Genomic DNA, 18,154 nt, shown 5'->3' on the forward strand with positions numbered 1-18,154 from the left:
GCTGGCTTCTTACGTAACAGCTTGGAGCTCCATAGACGTCACTATATATATATATATATAAAATGATCACGGCATGGGGGTGTACATTTGGTAAAGAGCCGTAGTATATGTAAAAATTTAACAATAAGCTGCTAAATACCCTTAAGTTTAAGTGTATCCAAAAAAAGGGACATCCGAATAACCTGTTGCGGAGAAGGAGTTGAAAAAAAAATGAGGAAGAATAACATTGCAGGTGACGAGGGTATATACCGAAAAGGAAAAGCGGTTGAGTGCAAGCCAGACAGAATAGGCCAAAAAAAAAGGAAATAAAAAAGCAACGTGCTTAAACGACCAGTATTCATTATTATCTCGTCCAATCTTTCAGGGTTTTCCGTCTTTACAACTCCCGAGGAAGAGCATTTCCAGGTAGATAAAACTGTCTACCGTTCGCCAGATCGTAAGCTCCTTGTCGGATCAACATACGCCTGGGTCCGCATCTTTCCTTCGCTTCTAACAAGCGCACCCATCTCTGTCGGCATCAGCCCCAATATCAACAATAGTTGATGCTCCGAAATCGCCTGAATACTCTTCGGCCTCCTCCTGAGCCAACGCATGTCTCGCAATCACTGCCGAAATCCCTACCATTAGCATCAATAAAAACCAAACCAAAGAAAGAAAGAAAGAAAGAAAGAAAGAAAGAAAGAAAGAAAGAAAATCGCAACATACCTTCAAAAGCCTGCTCAACATTAATCGCCTCCTTCGCACTAGTCTCAAAATATGGCAAACTGCCTTTGCTCTGACAGAATGCCATAGCCCTCTTCTGCGGAACCTGCCTCTTCCCGTCGTCCACATCGATTTTGTTGCCGATGACAACGAAGGGGAATGAATCCGCATCCCTGGGGGAGGCTTGTATTAAGAACTCATCTCGCCAAGAATCGAGTGTTTCGAACGACTTTTGGTTGTTGACGTCGTAGACGAGGACGCAGCAGTCGGCACCGCGGTAGAAGGCTACGCCGAGGGATTGGAAACGTTCCTGGCCGGCTGTATCCCAGATCTAATTTATAAAAAGTTTTTTTGAGTTTTTTTATTTCGTGAGGTCAATGTTTTGAGAAGGGGTACGGACCTGCATAGTGACCAGCCTATCGTCTACCAGGACTTCCTTTGTGAGGAAATCTGCGCCAATGGTGGCTTTGTAAGAAGCGCTGAACTTCTTGTTGACCTACGTTCCATCGTAAAGAAAGAAGAGAGAAAAGAAAAGAAAAAAGTTAGCAATCGAACGGTTTTTTTCTGCGCAATTTTATAGGTTTCTAGGAGGGAGGATAAGAGGGGGAGGAGTGCTTACATATTGATTCATCAAAGAGGTCTTCCCTACACCGCTATCGCCTAGAATGATGACCTTCAACTTGTAGTCAGAATTCTTGTTCTGTAGGTGTTGCCACAAATGTCAAAAGCAATTCGCACGGAGACGAATTCGTGATTGGTGAATACGTTAGTCCAGTCGAAGAAGAAAAAGAAGTAAAAAGTAAGGAGGAAAGAGGAGAAGAGAAGTGGAGAGCGGCCGAGGATTCCATCGTTTCGTTCCAGAGAGTGTATATATTATATGTAATTCTTTATGTGTATTTTTTAGGGAGTGAGGAAAAGAGGGATGAAGGAAGAAGCACGAGCTGTGCATGTTCCCCGGAGCGGGTTCCGAATAAACGTGGTCGGTGAGAGACTGCGGGACGAACGAAGGACGGGCATACCTTGAGCAAGACCTTCTTTCTCGAGGACATCTTGGGCGGACGAGACGAGGGATTCTCTTATCGGCGGTCTGTGAAGAAGTGGTCGTTCGTTCGGTCGTCCGTCCGTTCAGGATAGATCTATAGGGTGGAAGTGATGTTGGAGGATGGAGGGAAAAGAAGAAGGAAGATATCGGCGGCGACGAGGGTTCGAGTTCGGACGAAAAGAAGAGGAGCTATCCTATCGCCCTGCTTGCCTGTCTTGTCTTTGTTGGCGAGGCAAAGGTGGCTGGGGAATGCGAGCGATGTTTGTTCCAGAACCAACGACAGCTTGGAAAAGACCACGAGGACGAAGCTGACGACGAGTCCAAAAGCGAAGATATGATGATATTTCCTAGTATATTGCAGCGTGCGTGATATCTGCTATATAGTGGAGCTGCGGTTGAGGCTGATGTTGAGGTTGATGTTAAGAGTGAGGTTGAAAGATGAAAGAGAAGGCTTCTCGGTATCAGATGACATGATGCGCGGATGACGGAGTTCCCTCCCAAACACGGCAACCACAACCTCAACCTCAACCTCACCATCACCATCGCCATCATCATCATCATCATCATCATCATCGCCAACGATGGCTTCAGCTAACTGGCGCTCCGACATCCTCATCGCCTTTGCCGAAAGAGACGTCCGTGAAAAGTCACAAGCGTCCATCATCTCGGAATGTAAAGCTCTCCCGGCACTGAGCTCTGACTGCACTACCTCTTGCTGACACCCATCCCTAGACTCCCGCCTCGCGGACCGCACAGCCATCCTAGCCTCCGCCTCCGCTATCACTTCCCTTCCGACCGACCAACCTCAATCAAACTCCTCCGCCGACCTCCAAACCCTCCACGCAACCCTCGCAACCCTCCGCACCGACCTAGCAACCTCCCAAAAGGACCGAACGACCTTGCAAACCCAATTAACAACCACCACCACCTCCCTCCTCCTCCTTCAAAAATCCTCGACCGCAAACCTCCGAGAACTCGATAAAGTGAAAACAGAACGTTACCATCTCGAACAAAAGCTAAAATCAAAGGAAGATGACTCGAAATTAAACCGTAAAATGATTGAGAATCTTCAGGATGAGATTATTGCCTTGAATATTCAGTTGAACATTGGAGAACAGGCTAAGATGAGGTTGAAATCTGAGAACGAGGAGCTGATTTCTAGGTGGATGGCGTTGAAGAAGGATGAGGCCGAGGCTATGAATAATACTTCGAAGTATTCGTGATCTCTTTGTCTATCTCTCTCCAACATATATATCGCCTTATGAACAACATGCCACGAAAGCCTACGCAGCACTCGACGAAAGAAGGAGGGTTATATAATCGTCTATCAACTCTCTCACAACTCAGATTCTCACACTCTCTCAGAAAAGAAACTCAGAAAGCGAACACGCTATTCTACTCTACAAAGATAGTCCCAGGCGATAACAAGAGGTGGATATCCAAAGGGAGGCGACAAAAAGGGAAGAGTCTACCAGGGAACCAAGCCGTGGGCAGTTGAAGAAAAAGAAAGGGCGGGTAATAAGATGGGTAACGGGAAGGAGAAGAAACCCAAAAACCGCACTGGTAAGCATGCATTCTTCTTAATAAAAAAAAAGAACTCGAAACTGTTGCCAAAGACGGAGTATACCACTCAGTGGTCATCAAAATCCGAGGCAAAAGTAGGAAAGAAAAATGTATAAGATGCCGAACCAAGAAACAAAACCCCATCGCTGCCGAAAGAAATGCCAGATGCGAGTCACGCAAACCAAAGCGGGCATACTCTACGTATGCCCTCCAAACCCATGCTTCGCCATGTTGAAAAGGCGGTAAGGCGACAAGGAGAGGGACTACTCCCGAAGCCTTAGAAAAGGTTTATTTTTATCGCCGAGGTCTTCCGGCCTGCTTCCAATAACTCCTCACGGGTTCCCGATCAACGGTCGTAAGATACCACTTCAAACTACTATCCGTCCAACTAACGTTACCGCCACCGAACACCTCAAACGTCTCGCTACGGAAATTATTCAGAGGATCCCCGCAGTTACGATCATTGATGACTCTTCCGGCCTCGACGAATGGCTTGAGAGATATGATCTTTGCGCCGTCCTTCAGGTCGAGGAACTTCAATACCAGTTGGTCGTTGGTCTTGGCTTGGAAGGCAAAGTTGTTGACGAGCTGTACAAAGTTAGCCATGTGTAAACAAGCCGGTGTATAATGTGAAGGTGAAATTGGGTCAAAACGTACCAGCACATCGGCACGCTTCATTGCCGCGTCGATATCGTCGCAATTGAAGAACGATGCGTGCTTCAACGTCACGCTGCCAGTGTTGATACCCCAGAGCCTTGTGCGATATTTGAATTCCTTCGCCTGATTCTCAGCGACCTTTGCCGCTCGAGCCATCATCTCGACTCCCCAGCTCTCGCATCCGTATTCAAGAGCAGCGTGAAGGACCGCATTACCAACGCCGGATCCCAAATCGACAAAAACAGAGGATGGCCGGAGTCCAGCCTTTTGGAACATTTGTCGCAAAAGAGGTCCTAAGAGTTCGCCGTATACGTTATCCGTAAAAGCTTCTACGAAACCCCAAAGTATCTTAGTAAATCTGCATTCTTCATTATCGGATCGGTATGGGTGAAAAACGTACTCTCATCCTCCTTCACCAACTTGGCTTCCTTCGAGACCACCCTCTGATAACACTGCGTAAGAATATAATCCACCAGCATACTCGGCACGACCTCCAGATTCTCAATATTCTGCTTCATCGCCCCGTTCTTCCGCATCTCCCTGACCAAAACGTTATATTCCTTCAAAACACACATGTAATCCCTCTGTTTCTTCGTATTCTTGAACCGGTTGAGTCTCCGTAAGATCCCGTTTTCCTCGTTAAGGATGGCCTCCGCTTGATCATCCGTCATAAGGCATTTGGCGACCGTTTCGACGGTGGCGGAGATATCGTCGATAGGTCGGAATTCATCAAGATCGTCTGGTATTACAAGGCTGTATTTTTCGGTTAGGGGACTGCCGACGTGGTGAACTGAGACATCGATGGGGAGCGCTGGATCCTGTGAGAAATCTGTAGATAGATATCTATCAGTATTCTAATCCACAAACATCTCGTGTATGCCGTATGGAAGGGAGGGGAGGGGGAAAGCCGTACATAGTTTATACCCTCCGGTACTAAGATTCGCGATACTCCGTGCATCGACAATCCTGAGCGGACGGTCTGTGAAAGAGTCCGGATTCACCATATTCCTCTTTTCACCGGAGTATATCGTGAGATCCGATTCCAGCGACCGACTTGCCCGGCTCTTCCGTCGTAAATCCGACATCTCAGAGTTATTATCCGACTCATCCTCACTACTCGACAAGCGGTTCTCAAGTTCCGGGGTTCGTTTGGCAAGAGTGGTTCTAGATTTCTGCTTCTTGATGGGAGTAGATGATGACGACCGGATGTCGGCGGAGAAGTAAACACTGCTGCTACCGCTACCGCTGGAGTTTGGAGTATCGGCGCGCGATGACTGGAGCTTCCGCTTACGGGACGGTTGGGAGATATTCGCGACGGTAGCGGTGGAGCCGTTACTACTGACGTAACGCGATTCGCGGGACGTAGGAGGAGGAGGAGGAGGAGGGGATGGTTTCGCGGCTTTTGATGCTGGCACGAGGGTCCTGGTGACTTTGATCGTTTCTGAGACTTTGGTGATATTGGTACCCTTTTTATGGAACTGGTTGAAGAACGACATGCTGGGCAACCAAAACAAAAAAAAAATATTGGACGAAAAAGGGGTGACAAAGGCACGCGCACGGGGAGATGGGAGGGAGCCGAGCGGGTAGGTATGCGCTGTTGGCTTATCGGGATGCTGCAGAAGGAAAGAAACTGACAGGTACTCAAAAACGGTCCAACGGTTTGGTGATGGGGTGGTGGAAGAAAAATGATAGTGTGACCAAATCGAGGTTGAGATGATGTAAGGGAATGGGAGGACGGCTGGGGGCCGAAGTTGCGCTTGATGGTGGAGATATTATATGACGGTATTATATATTAGAGAGAATCGCATAGCCATAGAGGGAAAGATGGACGAGGGGTAGGAAGAGCAAGGACTTGGTTGGAGGAGTATAGAAGGGAAGGGAAGAGGTGGGATGAGAGAGTGAGAGTTGAGCAAAGACAGACAGACGAGCAAGCCAAAAAAGCATGCAAAGAGGGTTTTCGAGTTTTCGCCTCGCCTGGCTGGCCTTAAAACCTTGGAAGGCACCCCGGTTCGTTGTACGAACAAGCCGGGTCAATAAGCTGAGCTGCGAGCAAGGTATATATATCAGATTCGGACGAGAAAAACATGATCGTGGGAAAGGGGACGGAAGGAAGGGAGGACGGAGAGGGAAAGAGGAAGGTCCAGTCGACGGTATTGAATATTATATAATACACTCGGCCATGTTCGCTGTTTGACGGCGTCGGTGATGCCAAACGGCCGGCTTTAGCGGATCCTTAACGGTTCAAACATCAGACTGCAGTCCTCCTTGGTCACATCGGTGAGTAAGTATATTAAGAAGCAAGTACTTCGTAAAGATGGTATTTGAGGGTCCAGCATGTCAGTGGGACAGACAGCAGGAGAATGCGGCTGTGAAGGCCTGACTGTTTGTTCCTGGCATAAAAAAAACTCAGACCATGCTGTGCTGTCAACCTCCTCCGTACTGTCGAATCGAAATATGTTCTGTTGATATATTAGCATCGAGCACCGTTTATAGCAGATCCGGTGATCCAATCATGTCGGTCGATCAGGAAGGATGAAAGAGAAAGATGAGTTTTATATTCCATGTTGGAATGTTTCCGAGGGGAGGTTGGATGGAAGCGCCATGTGTTGCGCATGTGTTGAGATGTCGTCGCACATCGCCAACACATCTTCTGACAATCATCGCAACGTCACCAACAACGCTTTCCTTCTTTCTTCTGTCATTAGCGTTAACAGCTCGTCTCCACCGCCACGGCCTATATCAGATATCAGATATCAGATTAATAGTATTACGATCCCGACCAATCCGACTTGATAATAGCATGAATGCCGTCCCTCATCCCCGACTCCGGTGACAATGCGCCATCCTCGAATCCCATCTTCTGGCCAACCACTGACATTCCATCCTCCTCAGATGTCATCCTCCAGATCAACGCCATCATCTCAGGTACCCCTCTCGTCCCCGTCCGCTACCTCACCGACATAACTCCATCTCTCCTCCTCGACCTATACGAACTTCTCTTCCATCTAAAACTTCCCTATGCCACCCCACGAGACCACTCGCCGGAGTCGCAATTGCGCAACATTCGTATCTTAATCGGTCACATCGCTCACGATATCCTCAAGATGGATCTGTCGTTTCTGGAACCTCACAAGATTATCAATGGCGATGATAAGGCTTTACGGGACTTTATGAGGATATTTCTCGGGGTTACGAAACTTAGGAAGGCGTACCTCGAGAAGAGGGAGAGATATCGACAACAGCAGGTGGCCGGGGCGACGAGTACGATACGGGGCAACGGCATTAGATGGGCATTAGATGGTGATGAGGAGGAGGAGGGTGAAGATTCATTGGATGGCTCCGAACATACCGTTCGTGCGACGAAGGACAATCTCCCCAATAAACATCACGAGAGCATTCTCAAGAATCCCTCCGTCACTCCCAGAAAGACCACAATAGCCATCAAAAGGACACCTTCGACGAAAGCCTCTACGGATGATACATATACACCTTCGGTATACAGACCTCGTCGAATCTCCATAACCGAGAACGAAGCTCCTCCCCTCCCAGCCCGTTCGGAAGCTAGTTCGGTCCCTTCCAACTTTATCCAAACCTCCAACGAGCGGGTCAGCAATATCTGGAGCAGACTGAATACCATCGGTAGCAACGACTATCCTTCCGATAGAGGTTCGGAACGCTTGTCAACCCATTCTCCCCGGAAACCCCTCTCAACTATCCTCCAAGACCCAAACCCCCCGGTTCACAACGGTGGAACCTACAATTTTCGGACCATCCCTCTTAAACGTCGATCTCAACCTTCCCTGGCGGAACCCGGACCTTACCTCAAAGCCTGGTTAGACACTACCGGCACCGAGATCTCGACATCGAGCCACCAGCCCCGCTCTAACCAATCTACACCCGAAAAACGTCCACCCAACCGAAACAGCCTTCCACCACTTCAAGAATCACCATCGAAGAACATTCTTACGGAACGTCCGAGCTCCTCGCGAAATCCTCGCCGCACTCCCCAGAGACCGACATTCCCTCTCCGCAGGGCATCTTCCGATCCCACATCTGGGGCCCTGGGTATCGATGTATCGAAAGCAATGTTTTCGAATTCGCCAATTAGAATATCAGGTCATGCGGCAAAACATCACGAAAGCGACAGTTCAGGGGACGAGGGCGGACTAGACGACGACGATACATCGGAGATACACTCTCCCACATCATCGATCGCTACCTCGGCATTATCCGTGAGTTCGGTAGAATGGAGCGATACCGCTAGTATCAAAGAACTTCGACAAAAGCGACTAGAGGCACTCGAAGACATTCAAAAGGAACAGGAGGCTGCTGCCGTCGCCATGACACCAGTAAAATCACCACCTCAACAAGAAGGAGACGACACTACAACACCCGTATCGGACGAATCTCGAAAACGAATAATGCAAGGACATGGAAGACGGAGGAGTTCTATTCCCTCGGAGTTTATGCATAATAGCGCTGGGAAATCAACGGTTTCTTACGAGACTATTTCACCAAATTCGTCTGCCTCGATGTGGAGAGTGAAACGAAAGGATGAAGTGATGCCACCGATGCAACCAGTTACGGCTGAAGGATCACCAATGCCAAGGAGGAGTTTACGAGGACTTCAGAGATATAGATATGATGATGATGATAATGATGATGAAGATGGATATGAAAGGGCGGGTCCCGATGATACGTTTACGACCAGGAATACTGCCGATCTGGAATTGGAGTTGAAGGGATTGGATGCTGAGGGTTTGAGTGAGAGTAAACGCCAGATCATGCTGTTTGAAAGATTGATTAGGAGGGCGGTGGATAAGAAGATTCCGGGTCTGAGGGAGGAAGGTAGGACGAGGAAAGCGGTGGGTGAGGAAGGTGGTAGACAGGTGGGTAAGTAAAAGTACATATGCTGGCGGGACTACAATGTATATCGATTGGATTTTACTGGTACATTTACGTTTTGCCTTTGCTTTTGCCTTTTTTTTTGATAGTTCTTCGAAGCGATGGTTATGCTTGATGATGGACGAAGGGATTTGGGTTTGACTACTTTGGTATGTGGGATGGACGGTTGGCGTTTTTTTTTTGTCAAATTCGTCCTTGCGGGTCCTTTTTTGATGAATTGCTTCTTGGTTGATTTTTTGTTCGCAGAGCATGCACGCGTGTGATATTGGGCTTCGGAACGGGGTTTGGCGACGCCTTTTTTTTTTTCTTCCTTTGCGGTTGATAAAGTACTTTTTACGTTTGATGGGTTTATGGAAAAGCCTACGATTCTGCTCAGCTCGGATAATAGTACGATGCATAGTTGAAAAATTCCGATTATAAAATACATTATGTCAAAGGACCCGCACATCTAACCAGCTGATATAAACCCCGCATCGAGGTAATCTAGCCGCAATGCAGAAAAAGTAAAGTAATGGTAGTAGTAATGGTACAGAATGACTCGAACCACCGGGTATCAAAGGGCTTTGGAACGTAAAAAGGAATCCCACTCCCGGCGATGGAAAAAATATATAAGGGGTATCTGGAATATAAAAATAAAGAAAGGAAAAACGTCAAATCGATCGAGGATTTATCCCCAAGTTACTGTTGCTTGGGATAATATACCGATCGTTTTTCTTGTGAATCGTAAAAGTGGTTGTGCCGTTTAAAAAAAAAAAAAAAAAAAAGTAAGCTAATCAGCGCTGCTGGGTGTGGTATTTCGTATCTGTTCGTTTCGGTGAAGGCGGTTTCAGAAAGAGCCTGATGAGGCTCTGGCTGGGACGTCGTTGTTGTTGATGAGCTCTCTAGCTTTGATGATTCTCGAGATTCCCTTCTCCAACTTTTCCAATCGTACTCGTTTCTCCGCATCTCGCTTTTCCAACACCTTCACCCTCTCCTCGAGTTTTGCTCTCGACCGTCGTTCATCCGCTACCATGTCGTTCGCCTGTTGGAATAACGAAGCGGATAATTCTTCGACTTCGTTTTTAACCTGCGCTAACTGCTTCTCTGCAATTTCCCGGTTTCGACGTTCGGAGCATAGAGCGTTCGAAAGGTCGTCCAGAACTTGACTATCCATTGACGCACGGGAGAGCGGTTCGGGCGGTGTCGGTGGTCTTTCGACCGGTGGTGGAAGTTCGGTCGTAGGTGGGAGAGCAGTGCGATAGAAGAGTTGGTTAATCTTTTGAGTGCCGGCTTTTGACATATTTTGTAATGTTGATGTAACGGTGTTCGAACGTTTCAGGGGGGACAGCGGGGTGTTTTGTGGGACGGAAGAGGCTGTTGCTGCGGCGGCAGTGTTTATGGAGGCGATGGAACCGGTTGTGGAATTGCTTGATTCGGATTTACGACGGAGGTCGTGGACTTCTTTTTGTGCTTGGGCGAGGCGTTCGGCTGCGGAATGGTGAGAAACAAGGTTAGCTTGTGGGATGGAGATATTTCGGTTTCGGTTTCAGGTATGGAATTCTTTCAGGTACGGAAAGCTTAAAATATGCTTACATGGAACAGATAGGGTTACATACCAGCCATGACAGCGCGAACGCTGAATTCTTTTACTTGCTGTTCTAATTCCTCGATTCGCAGACGGGCTTCGCGGGGGTAATCCGCTTCGGAGAGGACGGTGAAAGGTGTACCGCAGTTCTTGCAGCGGCAAGTGTCGTCCGTTGGTGTCGGTGAGGTGGTAGACATTGTTGTGAGGCCGTTGAAGCCGGTATTGAGGATGGTCGCAACGATGAGAAGGATAAAGACAATAGCCTAAGATGGTGAGGTTCGATAGTTTGTTTCTTCGAGGAAGGGAGGTTGATAAATTGGATGAAGTGAGGTTGATGAAATGGAGATGCGACAGAAAAGGTGCTTCTTTATAATGTCGATAGAAAGAAAAAATGGGAAATGTGTTGTTTGTTGTGTGACCGTCCGGTTTGGGCGCGTTTGCTTGTTTGGGAATGGTCAAAGTGGCAATTGATCGTCGGTGGCGGCTCGGTCTTGTTCTTCGGACTCGATGGAAAATGAATTTCGGATCGTCGAATGTCAAGAATGTTGAAAGTATCGAAAAGAATGTGACAAAAAAAAGCGGGAAGCAAGAAAGGCCGGCGGGTGGGAAGTCGATGTCTTTTTAACAAATGCTTCGGGTTTGGAAATATAAGAAACGAAACAGCCAGCAAAAGAAAAGAAAAGTTAAAAAGCAGGCGCAGTGTGTTTTGTACTGGTCAAGAAGCTGTATCAGATTTCTGAAGCCCGGGGCGTGAAGGGGGTGGGTGGGACAGGCTGCTAACAGTATGGGTCCAACCGGTCAGGCTGTTACAGAAATGTCCGCAAGGAATGGTCTCAGCCAATCACTCTCAATCTCTCCACCTCGAACCGTTTTTTGAATTTTGAACCTCACTCGTACTCGCTCGCTGGTCGCGCGGGCGCAAATATTAATAAGAAACAAAAAAAAGAGGTAGAGTAATAAAGCCAGTTGTGTAGAGGACCCGCACGTGCCAGGGAACTCACGCAATTTGTTCGCTGTGCCCACCCAAGCCCTCCGTACCCGAACGGAGGAGAACACGGTGACAGGTTCCGAATGGCTTTAGGCGAAAACGCTCAATTCGACCGATGACTTTAATCAACGGACAAGATCGAAGAAGACCAGTCGAAAGTTATGTGATAGAAGGAAAGAGATCAAGAAAGAGGGACATGTCATAAGATACATATAAGCTCATTTAAGGGGTGGTCGGAATGCTAAATACCTTCGTGAACTTGACCAATGCACCCCATCATATCAGACAGAGCGAACGGCTGCCTCGAACCAAATGCCATCTGGGGAAATGCCTGTTCGCCAGCCTGCATTTTTCATATGCTTCCCTTATCGTCTCCACTGCGAACTTAGCTACCACATCCCGCCATCAATTTCTTAGTATCAAGAAAGTAAAAATCCCGGATAAAACCCATCCTAGCCCACATGAGGGATAGCGACATTTTACCTTGATCGTACTGTACTACATAGTACATTTCTCTCGGCTGTTGGATCGAGAAACCTGTGACCTGCACGGGCTGCGAGGGGTTTGGTTATCCAACGCTGCTGCCGCATGCGTACATGCAGGCCACACAGGCCCCATCTCCACCATTTTGCATCTTTTGACATTAAAAAACCCTGCCCGTTAAAATGACGGCTTGCAGGTCCGACTGCGATTTCGGGCAAGCGCTTAGTCTTGGAAGAAACACACCTCCACGGTCGCCGCCCGTACAGCACATGTTTGCATTGGCTTAAAATAAAATAAAATAAATTGAACATTTAAAATAGAGGGCGGCACTTCGAGCACGAGATCCAATTAACGTGAACCGTATCGTATCATTTTGCGGTACAGTGGGGTTTATGCCTAAGTTCGTATTTGAGGGATATTGAGCTTCCCGAATGGGTTTCGGCGGCCGGAATTCAAGGATGCGATGCGAAAAATAGGTCGACAGCTGTTAATATTAGCCTTCGAACTGGGGCAACTTTTTGTTTTGGACATCTCGTGCTGCGCATGTGCATGAAATTGAGACCATGGTTGGGACTTTATGATACTACGTAGTGGTAGTCTGTCAGAGGAGTCTACCGACCAAGTAAAGAGGCGACGAGACTCTAACGGTTAACATTGTTCGGACCGAAGTCGTTCGAATTCATGCATCGCATGGGACGGCTATGCACGTCCCAGCTATGTAGGTTGGAATCGATCAGAAACCGCTTAACCCTCATCTGTCCGTCCTTTTAGATTTAATATTTGATCTTCCTTCTCTCTATTCCAAGCTTCTCCAGCGCCTAGAATAGAAATACAACACCACTTTCGTTTTTGTCTAATAAATTTCCTTTCTACAAATCAAGATCTATGCATGTCTCTCTCTTCTTCTTATTTTGTTTGCACCTCATAACATGCAAGGCAAGTATTCACGAAGATCTAGAAGTTCAATGGGAGACCCTCTCAAGACGCGGGGAAGGCCGTCTTTGGGTAAGTGCCGCTAGGATATCGATATCGGACCCTGGGCCCTGCGCACGGACTCTGTGCAGAGCAGTAAGCTGTGCCGCCTCACCACTTTGCCGGCCTTCTCGAACCAGCTAAGGAAAAGCTGAAACCAAATCCGAAAAAAAAAAAAAAAAAAAAAAAAAAAATTGGAAACCAGATTTCCGATATTTCTGGAGATCTCTCTAAAATAAATAAATCGTCTGTGCTTACATATATAGTACAATAGGTACATGGTATCACAGTACGATACTACAACCTCAAACGTAACGGAGGAAGAGGCCAGAGGTAAGGCACCACGATTGCTTCCAATCCAAGAACAAAAAGTCCGTCCCCCAAAAAACATAATGTTACCAATGTTGGTAATGAAACATCAAAACGTGACAAAATGTGACATCAACGAATAACGAAACATGGGAAATGAAACGCGAACGCCAATCCAATGCAATCAGAAAAGGGAAAAAACAACCAAAAATATGAACATGAGTTGAGATGTTGTAATATTTAGATTTCATAAAGCAATTTGTAAGCGGTCTAGTGGTAGTTCAAGGGCGAATGCAGTATTTCGTAATTCATATCGGACAACAGTATCTAAGGGGGGGTGCCGTACAAGGCAACCGAAATTTCAGAAATAAAGAGGCGTAGAAGGAGGTATTGAAGGGGTTGGTGTGTTAATGTGTTAGACTACTGTTGTTGGCATTGAACGTTTCCGCCTTCCTCTTCATCGTTGTCCGAATCCTATAATTATCATAAATCAGCATTAAGAATAACATCGGATATGGTAGGAAACAACATACCTCGTCTTCCCAGCCAGCTGCTCCGTGTGGACCACCTTCGTTATCGGCCTGAAAACTTGTCAACATCACACTTTCAAAAAAACCATCATACGCGCCAAGCTAACTTACGTCGAGATCGGTCAGCACGAATTGAACCTCATCTACGTGCTCCACATCATCAAACTTGGGGGTCTGGCCTTCAGGTAAAACGGCTTTGACCTTTGCGATGTTGTTGTCGTCGGCCAACCACTCTTCATCCGGCCAGATGAGGTCAACGATCAGGTACAAATCTCCTCGGGTTTCGCCTCGTTTATGGGGCATTCCCTCTCCATCGATCTTCAGGACATGACCTTGTTGAAGCATCGTGCCCTTCTTGTGTTCTATCGAGATACCACGCCCATCGAGATGTTGTAAGACGACACGGTTGAAACCGCAGATGGCTTCTTGGAGTGTGACTTTGATGGAATGGGTTAGGTCTGAGTTGGCACGGGCGAACGATTCGTGCTCCTTTTCATCGATAACGAATATTATGTCGCCGGTAGTATAACCAGGCTACCAATTATTAGCACTTGAACGTCAATGTAATGGTGTGAATAGGAAGACTCACAACTTCGTCCGCTTCGCCTGCCAAAACGATCTTCTCTCCGTTCCTAGATTTGAAAGTCAGCACCCCGCCACCCCGCTTGCCGGAAAAGTCGCCTTGGACCTACTTTGCACCCCTGGGAATGTATATCTCGAGAACCTTCTTTTCTTCCTTGACACAGGCTCCCTTGCATTTCTTGCACTTTTCCTTCTCCTTGAAGATCTTCCCATTACCATGGCAGACTGGGCATGGAACCTCCTCTCTCGTAACCATATTCCTGCCAACTTGTCGAAGGGATGTCGTAGAACCCGTGCCTTCACAGTTGCTACAATTCTTTGGCTTCGCCCCTTCCTTGCCGCCAGAACTATAGTTCCAGACCCGTTAGCACGAACCCCTCCTTGCCCTGTATTACTCGCAGGCTCCCAACTTACCCTTTACACGATGGGCAGAGCACATTTCTAGACGACCCAAACTTAACCGTCTTCCCCTTGTACAGTTCCTCCAAGGTAACTTCGTATTGGTGGACCACATCCCTTCCTCGAGGCTTCTGGCCATCCCCTCGCATGCCGCCCATGCCGCCCATACCAGGCATTCCATGAAAGTGCATCCCTGGCATCCCGCCCATACCCATCCCACCCATCATATTGATAAAGTCCTCGAAATCCATACCGCCAGCTCCTCCCATACCGGGGTTGTTGATGCCTTCGATTCCGAATTGATCGTACGTGGCACGTTTATCGTCATCGTAGAGGATTTCGTAGGCGCTGCTAACGGCTTTGAACTTGATTTCGGCTTCTTCACGGAGGTGTTCGGGTTGTTTATCGGGATGGTGAGCAAGAGCAGCCTAATTTTATAGAATTTAAGAGCTTGATCCAAAAGAAAGAAGGGTACGAGTGATCGTGGGTGCTAACCTTGTGGTATGCCTTCTTGACTTCTGCCTTTGAGGCGCCCTTGTCGATGCCGAGAACCTCGTAGAGATCTATCGTTTCACCTGTCGCATTCACTGAAAGAATGTTAGAATGGCTCGGAATCTGCACCAAATGAGCAGCATGGAGACATACTTGTTGCTAGATTCGGGCGACGATAGACGGTAGGACGTTGGTAGAAGTGGGGTGGTGAAGCTCTGAACTAGCTTGGCGATGTCCAAGTAGCTATTATCGAACCTTCCGTTGCTCGGATTTAGATAAAACCTTCTGAATAGAATAGCCATTAGTAAGATATATCGATCATTCGATTGTATGCCATGGCTTACTGTGAGATTTTTCTTGTCTTCTGAAGTTCGGCGCGGCGGGTGAGGTTGGTATCAAAAGGTACGTTGCGTCGACGAAGAGAAAGCAAAAAACGGTTTCGCAGATTTTAAATTTCTGCGTCGACTTTCGGCAGCAACCGTTTCACAAACAAGCCCCATTCGGCTCCCCCACCACCACTTGGGCTCCCACCAGAAACGTCCACTGGTCCACCACCACTACATACATGCACAACAGGTCTCCACCATGATTCGCCCTAATGGACTCCTCATCGCCCGTCGTATAATCCACTGCCGTCCATTGACAACCTTATGGATCTGTCAAAGTTGCCGCACATTATCGACGGGAAGAGTTAAGATCACAGACCCCACCAGCCCCGCGCGCACGCGGTTCGCACCTTCGCCGACGGGCTATCTACATCTCGGATCCCTTCGAACCGCGTTATTCAATTATCTTTTAGCGAAACGTACAGGAGGACAATTCTTGCTAAGAATTGAAGATACAGATGAGGTTAGCTAGGAACCCTATTATCTACTAATTGGCGGATTTGTCGAATGTATGATCTTGAACGGTCAATGGGTTGGAAATACGAAGCTTACTGGACAAGAAACGAACAGTACAAGGGGCTGAGGAGGCTCTGTATGATATTCTAAAATGGGCGGGACTACAATGGGACGAAGGTGGGGTTTAACGAACGAATTTCATCTAGGAACTACGGCTAATGGGCTAGTAGGTCCCCTGGTTGGAGGAAACTATGGACCGTATAGACAGGTAAAGGCATTGTGGAATTTCCAATCAAGCAATGTGCATAGTTAACTTGTATGGTATCTAGTCCGAACGCTCACACATCCACAAAGAACATGCCGAACAGTTGCTGGAGGTCCGCCATTTCCCTTTCTCATACTCCACCATTCTACACCGTTTTTAACACAAAAAAAAAAAAATAGACTAAACACGGCTACCGCTGCTTTTGCAGCATCGAACGACTTCGTTCACTCGCCCAACAACGACGAGCCCTCGGTTTAACCTCCGAATACGACCGAACCTGCGCATCCATCGACCCAGCCGAATCCGCTGCCCGCGCAGCAGCCGGTGAACCCTACGTCATCCGTCTGAAAGTCCCAGATGTCTACCCAATGTTCACCGACGCCGTTCACGGGCGTATTAAACCCGGGCGTGCAACCGTTCGTCATGGAGAACCGGCTTTCGAAGACCCGATTCTTCTAAAACAAGATGGATTGCCGACGTATCACCTTGCGAATGTTGTAGATGACCATTTGATGGAGATCACGCACGTTATTAGAGGTGCGGAGTGGTTGCCATCTACGCCCAAGCATGTTTTTATGTATCAGGCGTTTGGATGGGAGCCGCCGGTTTTTTGCCATGTTGGGCTATTGATGGATATGGAAGGGCATAAATTGAGCAAAAGGACGGGAGACGTGCACATATCGGAGTACAGGGACAAAGGGTATCTGTCGGAGGCTTTGTTGAACTTCGTAGCACTTCTGGGGTGGAATAATCGGTTAAAGAGTGATGTTTTGCCATTGGAGGCTTTAGTTGAGAACGTATGCCACACGTTCCTCGAGCTCTTTCGGATCAGGAGCTTTTCATATGAAGGTATACTGATACTGACCAACCGCCGGTGTAGTTTTCTATCAAAGACCTCACAAAAGGTAACACCAAAGTCAACTTTGGAAAACTGGACTACCTCCAAAGGGCCTTCATAGCTGTTTACTCACTCCCAGACGACGGGGACACCAGCAAACCATCCACTTTCATGGCCTCGATCGTCGAAGCAGTTCAAAACGCCGTAGCAGCTAGATTCCCAGAAGTACCCGAAGAACTTCGACACCCAGAATATATCTCCGCAATCCTAGAATCCGACATGAAAAACTACATCACTCCCGTCAAATTTGTGGAAACCCATGATTACTTCTTCCTACCTACCCCAGATTGGGATTCAATCGAAGCTAACGTATATAGAGAAAAGATGTCAGGCGAGGATGTGATTAAGGGGAAAGAAGCACTGGCTACTATAGTAAAAACTATGAAAAAACGACCATCGGATATTTTAGAGTGGAATGATGATTATATCAATCGTATATTAGCGGATAATTGGGAAGACGAGGATTCTAGGAAGATGGTGCAGAGGAATTTGAGATATGCGCTTGCGGGGGGGAAAGGTGGACCGGGGATTCAAAAACTAATGATGATACTAGGGGAGGAGGAAGTAATACGCAGATTGGAGAATGTGAGGTGGTATGGGAAACGAGGGCAGTTGGATGAGAAGGGGAGAGTGGTTATGACTTGGAAGGAACCACGGGAGACGATGGATGAAGATGACGAGGAAGAAATAGACGAATTGTTGAAGAAGAGTAGCCAGATTTAGGCCGGGGGCGCCGATATGCCGGAAAAATACTCATTTTAACTAGCTCTGTATAGTAACCTTGGATGTTTGGTACCACACCGGCTGATAAAACGGTTAAAGCGGGTTTCTACAAGACTGCCACGTAAATTTGTTCATGTTTTTGACGAGCATATATTTCTAACATACCGTACAATAGAAAATAGCTTCACCTTCGTTCACCTCGTGGTCCCACGTTTTCCTACCATTCATCGATATCAAT

At 47.5% G+C, this 18,154-nt stretch overlaps 7 protein-coding genes across 8 annotated transcripts; 3 read left to right on the forward strand and 4 right to left on the reverse strand.

Annotated features, from left to right (window-relative positions):
* Nucleotides 1–489: 489 nt before the first annotated feature.
* Nucleotides 490–1,751, reverse strand: DFL_008616 (uncharacterized protein; the record flags this gene model as incomplete). 2 transcript variants are annotated; one of them, XM_067638373.1, is made up of 5 exons in its annotated part: nucleotides 490–605; nucleotides 706–1,033; nucleotides 1,103–1,198; nucleotides 1,322–1,375; nucleotides 1,722–1,751. In XM_067638373.1, the coding sequence occupies 5 exons, from the start codon at nucleotides 1,749–1,751 to the stop codon at nucleotides 490–492; spliced, it is 624 nt and encodes a 207-aa protein (XP_067486267.1). The 2 variants fall into 2 exon arrangements, with proteins under 2 accessions (XP_067486267.1, XP_067486266.1); XM_067638372.1 differs by having other exon boundaries at nucleotides 1,322–1,402.
* A 574-nt stretch (nucleotides 1,752–2,325) lies between these two features.
* DFL_008617 (uncharacterized protein) lies at nucleotides 2,326–2,967 on the forward strand (the record flags this gene model as incomplete). Its single annotated transcript, XM_067638374.1, has 2 exons — nucleotides 2,326–2,416; nucleotides 2,477–2,967. The coding sequence occupies 2 exons, from the start codon at nucleotides 2,326–2,328 to the stop codon at nucleotides 2,965–2,967; spliced, it is 582 nt and encodes a 193-aa protein (XP_067486268.1).
* A 634-nt stretch (nucleotides 2,968–3,601) lies between these two features.
* On the reverse strand, nucleotides 3,602–5,460 carry DFL_008618 (uncharacterized protein; the record flags this gene model as incomplete). Its single annotated transcript, XM_067638375.1, has 4 exons — nucleotides 3,602–3,895; nucleotides 3,965–4,293; nucleotides 4,365–4,793; nucleotides 4,878–5,460. 4 exons carry the CDS (start codon nucleotides 5,458–5,460, stop codon nucleotides 3,602–3,604), a joined length of 1,635 nt encoding a protein of 544 aa, XP_067486269.1.
* Nucleotides 5,461–6,768: 1,308 nt separating this feature from the next.
* Nucleotides 6,769–8,865, forward strand: DFL_008619 (uncharacterized protein; the record flags this gene model as incomplete). Its single annotated transcript, XM_067638376.1, has 2 exons — nucleotides 6,769–6,793; nucleotides 6,857–8,865. The coding sequence occupies 2 exons, from the start codon at nucleotides 6,769–6,771 to the stop codon at nucleotides 8,863–8,865; spliced, it is 2,034 nt and encodes a 677-aa protein (XP_067486270.1).
* An 830-nt stretch (nucleotides 8,866–9,695) lies between these two features.
* On the reverse strand, nucleotides 9,696–10,630 carry DFL_008620 (uncharacterized protein; the record flags this gene model as incomplete). Its single annotated transcript, XM_067638378.1, has 2 exons — nucleotides 9,696–10,336; nucleotides 10,465–10,630. 2 exons carry the CDS (start codon nucleotides 10,628–10,630, stop codon nucleotides 9,696–9,698), a joined length of 807 nt encoding a protein of 268 aa, XP_067486271.1.
* Nucleotides 10,631–13,605: 2,975 nt separating this feature from the next.
* DFL_008621 (uncharacterized protein) lies at nucleotides 13,606–15,490 on the reverse strand (the record flags this gene model as incomplete). Its single annotated transcript, XM_067638379.1, has 9 exons — nucleotides 13,606–13,659; nucleotides 13,719–13,766; nucleotides 13,827–14,249; nucleotides 14,305–14,347; nucleotides 14,408–14,644; nucleotides 14,712–15,124; nucleotides 15,192–15,283; nucleotides 15,342–15,403; nucleotides 15,471–15,490. The coding sequence occupies 9 exons, from the start codon at nucleotides 15,488–15,490 to the stop codon at nucleotides 13,606–13,608; spliced, it is 1,392 nt and encodes a 463-aa protein (XP_067486272.1).
* A 283-nt stretch (nucleotides 15,491–15,773) lies between these two features.
* On the forward strand, nucleotides 15,774–17,916 carry DFL_008622 (uncharacterized protein; the record flags this gene model as incomplete). Its single annotated transcript, XM_067638380.1, has 6 exons — nucleotides 15,774–16,037; nucleotides 16,135–16,207; nucleotides 16,261–16,298; nucleotides 16,360–16,407; nucleotides 16,475–17,092; nucleotides 17,176–17,916. The coding sequence occupies 6 exons, from the start codon at nucleotides 15,774–15,776 to the stop codon at nucleotides 17,914–17,916; spliced, it is 1,782 nt and encodes a 593-aa protein (XP_067486273.1).
* Between the last annotated feature and the right edge of the window lie 238 nt (nucleotides 17,917–18,154).

Source organism: Arthrobotrys flagrans (genome assembly GCF_004000055.1).
Source record: "Arthrobotrys flagrans strain CBS H-5679 chromosome Unknown unitig_1, whole genome shotgun sequence".
Taxonomy (NCBI): Eukaryota; Fungi; Ascomycota; class Orbiliomycetes; order Orbiliales; family Orbiliaceae; genus Arthrobotrys; species Arthrobotrys flagrans.